Raw genomic sequence first — 8,580 nt, 5'->3', positions numbered from 1 at the left:
TACTAAAAATACAAATAATTAGCTGGGTGTGGTGGTGTACACCTGTAATCCCAGCTACTCTGGAAGCTGAGACAGGAGAATTGTTTGAACCTGGGAGGCAGAGGATGCAGTGAGTGGAGATAGTGCCATTGCACTCCAGCCTGGGCAACAAGAGCCAAACTGTCTCAAATAAAAAAGAAAAAAAAAGTTAAATACTTGGATGAATAAAAGCAGTTAATGACGACGTGGTGAGGCTATTCTGTTAATTAATGGAATAAGGAAATACTAGGGATAATGAAAAGATGTTTGATGTTTATTTCCACCTTGCACTCAGGTCTGAGCCACAAGTACATTAAGACATTGAATGGTATCACCCAGGGAATACGTAACCAGACAACACACAAGACTGAGATGCACAAGTGGTGGTGGTGGTAATTCACACAGAAGGAACCAGAGTAAAACAAAAATTGCCCAACACACCAAATGATCAAATCCGCCACCTCTAGGATAGGCAAACTTGATTGCTGGGTTAAGAACCCTAGAGGTCTGTTAAGGTGGGCAGAGAAGGGGTTTTCTCAGCTTAGATTGTCCTGACATGTACTGTTAAACCTATACATCCAACTGCCAGCAAGCACTGTACATATAATTTCCTGAGAAACCAAGTCCTTAGTGGGAAGGGTATCCCTTTGACCAGATCTTATGGCTTAAATTGGTCAGGTTTGCAAAACCTCAAAGCCTCCATAACCAAAGCTAGGGAGAGGCTCTATATGCTACAAGCAGTACCTCCTCACTGCAGGTAGTCTGCGCCTTAACCCTCTGCAGGGAGACTGACTGTAGCACCAAGTGCCTGGCTTTTTAGACTCTACATAGGAATTCCACCATAATTAAGATGTATAAACTTGACCTACAGCCTAAAGCCCAATATGCTTCCCTCAAGAACATCAAGTGTTCAAGCTTAGCTTTGTTACAGAAAATGAGGTAGGGTGCGGTGGCTCACATCTGTAATCTCAGCAGTTTGGGAGGCCAAGGCAGGCGCATCAGCTGAGGTCAAGAGTTTGAGACCAGCCTGGTCAAAATGATGAAACCCCATCTATACTAAAAATACAAAAATTAGCTGGGCATGGTGGCACACGCCCGTTATCCCAGCTACTCAGGAGGCTGAGGCACTAGAATCACTTGAACCCAGGAGGCGGAGGCTGCAGTGAGCTGAGATCACGCCACTGCATTCCAGGGGGAAAAAAAAAAAAAAGAACCACAACAGATGTCTCAATTTTTGACATTAGTCATCTTGAAGAACACCTCTAAATGCATGAACTCACTGCAGACTGACCAACCTCTTAATTCTGGCTCCTTGCTTTTCCTGCCTCTGCCTACCTTTGAGACACAAGATCTGTGACACCCAGGCTGTACAGTGGCATGATAATAGCTCACTCTAGGCTCAAGCAATCCTCCCACGTCAGCCTCCAGATCAGCTAGGACTAGGCATGCACCACCAGGCCAGGCTAATTATTTTTTGTAGAGACAGCATCTCATTATGTTGCCCAGGATGATCTTGACTCCTACCCTCAGGTGGTCTTCTGCCTCAGGTAATACATTACAGACAGTGAGCCACCATGCCCAGTTGCTGCCTACATTTTCAATATTCCACTCAACAAACATTGACACTTCCTGGGACTGGAAAGTAAAAAAATCTAAGTACTGTGTAGAATTAAGCAACCAAGTGATGTTTCAGAAGTAACCCATTACTGCTTAAAATAAAGCCTACATCAACACTCTTAACTCAAATGAGGACAATTGTTATTTAGTTTTTATTTCATAATCATAAACTTAACTCTGCAATCCAGCTAGGCATGGGAGGGAACAAGGAAAACATGGAACCCAAAGGGAACTGCAGCGAGAGCACAAAGATTCTAGGATACTGCGAGCAAATGGGGTGGAGGGGTGCTCTCCTGAGCTACAGAAGGAATGATCTGGTGGTTAAGATAAAACACAAGTCAAACTTATTCGAGTTGTCCACAGTCAGCAATGGTGATCTTCTTGCTGGTCTTGCCATTCCTGGACCCAAAGCGCTCCATGGCCTCCACAATATTCATGCCTTCTTTCACTTTGCCAAATACCACATGCTTGCCATCCAACCTTGAAAAGGAAGAACAATCACTATGACTGGCAACCACAAACAAGCAGCCTCCATGTGTCATGAACCAAGACGAGAAAGGTAGCTTTTTTTTTTTTTTTAACTGAAGCCTTTTGTACTAAATGTCATTAAACATGATTCTCCAATTACCATTAAAGAGTTACACATATAGGCCGGGTGCGGTGGCTCACGCCTTAATCCCAGCACTTTGGGAGGCCAAAGCGGGCGGATCATGAGGTCAGGAGATCGAGACCATCCTGGCTAACACGGTGAAATCCCGTCTCTACTAAAAATACAAAAAATTAGCCAGGCGTGGTGGTGGGCACCTGTAGTCCCAGCTACTCGGGAGGCTGAGGCAGGAGAATGGCGTGAACCTGGGAGGCGGAGCTTGCAGTTAGCCGAGATCGTGCCACTGCACTCCAGCCTGGGCAACAGAGCTAAACTCCATCTCAAAAAAGAATTACACATATAGAATGAATTGCGCCCCCCCCCCCACCAAAAACAAACACAACAAAAACAAAACCAAACCCCCAAAGAAACAAAAAACCCAACCAACCGCATGTTATTAATAGTAACATAAAAGCAGCACTTAATTGGCTGGGCACAGTGGCTCATGCCTGTAATCCCAGCACTTTGGGGGGTCAAGGCAGGCAGATCACTTGAGCCCAGGAGTTCAAGACCAGCCTGGACAACATGGTAAATCCCGCTCTACTAATAATACACAATTTAGCTGGGAGTGGTGGTGCATGCCTGTAGTTCCAGCTACTTGAGAGGCTGAGGCAGAAGAATTGCTTGAACCCAGGAGGAGGTTGCAGTGAGCTGAGATGGCACCACTGCACTCCAACCTGGGAGATAAGAGCGAGATCCAGTCTGGGAAAAGAAAAAAAAAAAAAAGCACTTAATTGGTTGGGCGCAGTGGCTCATGCCTGAAATCCCAGCACTTTGGGGGGCCAAGGCAGGTGGTTCACCTTAAGTCACGAGTTCAAGACCAGCTTGGCCAACATGATGAAACCCCGTCTCCACAAAAATACAAAAAATTAGCCAGGCATGCTGGCACACATCTGTATTCTCAGCTACTCAGGAGGCCAAGGCAGGAGAATCGCTTGAACCCAGGAGGCAGAGGTTGCAGTGAGCCCAGATTGTGCCACTGCACTCCAACCTGGCAACAGAGCAAAACTCCATCTCAAAAAAGTAGCACCTAATTCAACCACCCAGCTAAGGGCCAAGTTTCTATCATAGGATCTGACATTCTGTATCACATTGGCTATATTTGTCGTTATGTATGCTCTTCTTCTAGTATCTTAGGGATGAAAAAGTCTGTGGAAGCAAAGGTTGAAGAAAAGTAGTGTTTGTTCCGTTCCCCCCAGGGCAACTTTTCATTTAGTCAGGTGGTTAGTGTGCCATGTTGTACCCTTACCACTCAGTCTTGGCAGTGCAGATGAAAAACTGGGAACCATTTGTATTGGGTCCAGCATTTGCCATGGACAAGATGCCAGGACCTGTATGCTTTAGGATGAAGTTCTCATCTTCAAATTTCTCCCCATAGATGGACTTGCCACCAGTGCCATTATGGCGTGTGAAGTCACCACCCTGTCAACATATAGGAAAAATGTCACTTCTGACAACATAACCATAAAGTGTGCCAAATCTGCAAAGTTCAAACTTTAAACCCAAGTTCAAACTGAATAGAAGGGTTAAATAGAACCGAAATGGTAGAGTAACAGTTCAGATATGTGTATCCTGAAATATTCTGGCTCAATCCCAAATGAAGGGAGCAACCCAAATAAAATAAAATTCAGTAAATTTCGTACCTGACACATAAACCCTGGAATAATTCTGTGAAAGCAGGAACCCTTATAACCAAATCCTTTCTCTCCAGTGCTCAGAGCACGAAAATTTTCTGTTTAAAAAAAAATTAAACACATATATACATACATAAAAAAATATATATATACACACACACACACACACACACACACAAACTGTCACAATTGGAACATCTTTGTTAAACTTAGAAAATGGACCAACCTGCTGTCTTTGGGACCTTGTCTGCAAACAGCTGTAAGAGAAAATTACAGTTAATTAACATCTGCTTATTTTGTTGCTTAGTACCCATGTCTTTAGGGGCTTCTGAGTCATAAATTCATTTTCTCACTAGAATACTTCTTCAGTAATTACTTTAATTCCCAAGAACTGCTCCTGACAGCCGTAAGGCCCTGCAGGCAGTTGGGTTAAGAAACATGAAACCCAAAGACATGCCAAAAATCCAATACTAGTCATAACTTAAATAGTGAGACTTCTAGAAAGTGTCTCAAACTTTTAGTACATCACACCTACTTCTGAAAAGATATATGGCTTCTTAAATGTCTATCACCACCCCCCAACTTGAGCTAGAACTTACAAGGCAAAATTCTAAGGAACAGCAAGCACTGCTGCACGATCAGGGGTAAACAGCTGTTCTTTTAGTCACTTGTAATGAAAATGCTACTACCTCCAATCTGTTAACATAGCTTTATGGATTAGATGAGCAGTCACTTCTTGGTTTCCAGGCCCCTTACCTAGTAGTGGGGTAAAAAATAAAGATTGGTTTCTAGTATATCTGGTTTTGAACCTTTCTTGAATGTATAATACGTTATGGCTAGAGAGGTAGCTTAAATACCATAAACATTTACAAGCCCTTTCATAAAAACAGCTTGTTTAAAAGTAGCATTTTATAAGCTATTTCACAGATGTGACTGAATTAACTATTAGTATCCGTGTGCACTTCTCTTATAGCGATGTACTTTTTTTTTTGAGACAAGAGTCTCGCTGTCACCAGGCTGGAGTGCAGTGGCGCGATCTCGGCTCACTGCAGCCTCCGCCTCCGGGGTTCAAGCGATTCTCCTGCCTCAGCCTCTAGAGTAGCTGAGATTACAGGCAAGCGCCACCACGCCCAGCTAATTTTTGTATTTTTAATAGAGGTGGGGTTTCACCATGTTGGCCAGGATGGTCTCGATCTCCTGACTTCGTGATCCGCCCGCCTGGCCAACGTACTTATTTTTTAGTTTTTAGGTATTTGTACCTAGAATGTATGGTCTTTCTAAAACATCAGCTTTTCTCAGAGCTTTATAGTCGGTAAGTTTAAGTTCCTATGGCTTCCCTTTCAGACTTTCGCTAAAGCCAAAGCCCTCATTGGCAGTTACCCCTCCATTCTCATCAAGACCTGCAAGTCCTTTCTCATTTCCCTGAAGCTCTTTGGGTAACCTGATGCCCAACATTAGGTCAGGCCAAGTTTCCACGAAAGCCCTTGTCACTTACCAGCTTTGGCTACACTCATAGGTGGGGTGGGGTGTGGATTAACATGCAGTGTTTCAGTGCCTATGTGCCAGGCACTATGGACAGGGTAGGCAACAAGGAAATCGCCCTGTCCTCACGAAGACTGCATGAGGATCAATCTATTTTCGGAATAAGATCCCAAACTAGCCATTGGTGGCCTTTTGAGATGTGATTTAAAGGAATAAAACCACTAACATCCTATTTCGCTACTCCCTAAGGTCTATCCATGTTAACTGGAACCGAATCGTACTCAATATTTAACTTTTAAGACACGCGCCAAGTTTAGATATTATGCTATAATTACAACTGATCTTTAAGAACGCATTTAACGCTCTCAAAACTAATTAGGTAATCACTGGTAATCCACCTTGGTCGGAAGAGGCCTGCCTTGTGGCCAGTCGCAACTTGCTTGCTAGGCAGAGGGACAATCGGGAGGGGCTCAAGAGCGCCTCCCCCGCCAGCGCCGTCACTGCAGTGGAAGGCGGTCCTTGGGCACCAGCAAAGGCAAGGCCCATTTTCACATTTCCGCTTGGGGGTGGGGGACACGGAGGGACGTTTGGGGCACATGTATAAATATTCCTACTTTATCCAAATGGAAGATATTTCAAGTGGCAACCCGTCACATCCCAGCAAGTCTCCTTTTATAACATGGCCTCCCGGGATCTACAGGACCGAGCATGGACCGGCTCACACCGCGCCTCGATCCTTGAGAAAAACCCTCAAGCAAACAGCTTCCCAGCTCAGGATGTAAAGCACCCATGCCTGCCAGGGGACAGCTTCCCAGGAAGGCGGTCGCAAGCCCCCGCGAGCGTGCTTCTGGCTCCGGTCTGCGGCGCCCAAGCCAAGCTAGGGCGGAGCCCAACGAGTCTTAAGGCGCGGACCTGAGCGCGGCCGCCGAGCACGTGCGTCGGACAGGACAGGGCGCGGCCACATGAGGCGGGCGGGCGGACGCGGGCCCCCTCCCCCAACGGCCTCGCAGCCGCCCCGCCTGCCTTTGTCCGCCGCCGCCCCGGCCTCCTCCCCGCGACTCGCGGACCTCCCAAAATGGCCCCTCGTCAGGAAATGGCGCCGCAGCCCGCCCGCGCTCGCCCCTCAAGAAGGGTCGCCCCGCGCCCGGGCCTTCGGGGCGCTACCACCCACCCCGACCCCGGCCCACTTTCTGGGCCCCATTCCCGCACGCCGCCGCCCGCCCGACCTCAAAGGAGACGCGGCCCAAGGGCTCGCCGTCGACGGCAATGTCGAAGAACACGGTGGGGTTGACCATGGCTAATAGTACACGGTTTTCCTCGGCGGCGGCGTCTGCAAAACGGCACGAGCCTGGCCTCCCGCCCCTTTTATACCACGTTCGGCCCCGCCCGCAACCCGGTCTCGCGCCTCCGTCCCGGCCAATCGGGTCTGCGACTTCGCCAGAGTGACAGTACATCTGGCCTATAGACGGAAGCCGGCGCTGATGGGGACGACACATGAGGCGCGCGTGCGCGCTAACGCGCGGAGGCAGGTTCCCGCCTGCGGGCTCCGTCGCGGTGGCTGCGGCAGGGGACTCGGGGCGGGGCGGCAGTACGGGACGCGGGGCACGGGGGAGGGTCAGTGCGGAACAGGGGTGGGCAGCATGGCGCGCGCACGCGGGAGACGGAAGCGCGGCGGCTCTTCGGCCGTTGTCAAGCGATGAGGCGTGTCTCCCCATTGCACAGAGGGGGCAACTGAGGCGAACGCAGGCCTCAAGGTCGCGCCGCCAGTCAAGGTCGACTGGGGTCCCGCGCCCGGACCCTACGCCTCCGCGAGCGGAAATGGGGATGGCGCGTCCCCGAGACCTAGGAGCAGCCTTGCGTCCGCATTCCGCGCGGGCAAACACCACGTCGCGTCCTACCAGGCAATGTCAGGAAGGAGGTTGCCTTTGAGCATCGCTGTTTTCTCTAACGAGGTGGGACAGGAGCAGTCTCCGGTTTTGAGAGATTATGAAATGCTTTCAAAATGCCCTACTTTCCGAAAATATCTTACACTCTGCTTGAATCTTCTTCAGGAGGAAGCCATTAAAACAGGAGCCTGGCCAGGCTCTTACCTGTGAAGATGCATTATGCACATTTTGCCCTCTTACTCTTTTTGAATCTCTGCTCCTGGTCTTTCCCTGCCCCCGCCCCGCCCAGCTCCTACCGCCCCCGCCTCGGGGCTGAATTGTGCTTTGATTTTTGGGTGAAAGATAAGTCACAATTTAAAAGCGAATTTCTTCAGGCAAAGACATTAATAATACTTTAATTAAAATGCACTTGTAGGCCAGGCGCGGTGGCTCATACCTGGCGCTTTAGGAGGCGCGGAGGCCAAGGCCGGGGAGAATCGCTTCATCTTAGGAGTTCGACACCGGCCACCAGCCTGGGCATCTTAGAGAGACGCCGTCTCTACAAAAAAATAAATAAAAATAAAAATTAGCTGGGCGTGGTGGCGCTCGCTACTCAGGAGGCTGGGCGGGGAGGATTGCTTGAGCCCAGAGGTCGAGGCTGTAGTGGGCGGTGATCGCATCACTGCATTCCAGCCGGGACGACAGAGTGTGACCCTGTCTCAAAAAATAAAATAGGCCGGGTGCGGTGGATCACGCCTGTAATTCCAGCACTTTGGGAGGCCGAGGCGGGAGGATCACCTGAGGTCAGGAGTTCAAGACCAGCCTGGACAACATGGTGAAACCCCATCTCTACTAAAAATACAAAATTAGCTGGGCATGGTGGCACGCACCTGTAGTCCCAGCTACCCCCTCGGGAGGCTGAGGCAGGAGAATCGCTGGAACCTAGGAGGTGGAGGTTGCAGCGAGCAGAGATGGCGCCACTGCACTCCAGCCTGAGAGACAGAGACTCCGTCTCAAATAAATAAAAATATAAAATAAAATGCACTTATGTGACTGGTGTTTTGTTAAGAAAACCTTACAAGGGAATTCATATATCCTGGGCTGTCACTTAAGTTGCAATATTAAGGATATTATTTAATGTTTCTTTTTGTTTTTTTTGAGACAAGATCTCACTCTCACCTAGGCTGGAAGTGCAGTGGTGTGTTATCGGCTCAATGCAACCTCCCCTTCCCGTGCTCGAGCAAGCGTCCCACCTTAGCCTCCCAAGTAGCTGGGACTACAGGCATGCACCCACACCCAGCTCATTTTGTGTGTGTGT

At 48.7% G+C, this 8,580-nt stretch overlaps 1 protein-coding gene across 3 annotated transcripts; it reads right to left on the bottom strand.

Annotated features, from left to right (window-relative positions):
• Positions 1-1,768: 1,768 nt before the first annotated feature.
• On the bottom strand, positions 1,769-7,842 carry PPIA (peptidylprolyl isomerase A). 3 transcript variants are annotated; one of them, XM_063814207.1, is made up of 6 exons: positions 6,624-6,841; positions 4,515-4,671; positions 4,142-4,172; positions 3,925-4,013; positions 3,531-3,703; positions 1,769-2,115 (listed from the first exon to the last, which is right to left on the bottom strand). In XM_063814207.1, the coding sequence occupies exons 4-6, from the start codon at positions 3,931-3,933 to the stop codon at positions 1,980-1,982; spliced, it is 318 nt and encodes a 105-aa protein (XP_063670277.1). In that variant the 5' UTR covers positions 3,934-4,013; positions 4,142-4,172; positions 4,515-4,671; positions 6,624-6,841; the 3' UTR covers positions 1,769-1,979. The 3 variants fall into 3 exon arrangements, with proteins under 3 accessions (XP_063670277.1, XP_063670278.1, XP_009451290.3); XM_063814208.1 differs by lacking the exon at positions 6,624-6,841 and adding an exon at positions 5,796-6,451; XM_009453015.4 differs by lacking the exon at positions 4,515-4,671 and having other exon boundaries at positions 6,624-7,842.
• Between the last annotated feature and the right edge of the window lie 738 nt (positions 7,843-8,580).

The sequence above is a fragment of the Pan troglodytes genome, chromosome 6 (genome assembly GCF_028858775.2).
Source record: "Pan troglodytes isolate AG18354 chromosome 6, NHGRI_mPanTro3-v2.0_pri, whole genome shotgun sequence".
Taxonomy (NCBI): Eukaryota; Metazoa; Chordata; class Mammalia; order Primates; family Hominidae; genus Pan; species Pan troglodytes.
The sequence above is the reverse complement of the archived record's forward strand: the minus strand, read 5'-3'. Positions and strand labels throughout refer to the sequence as shown.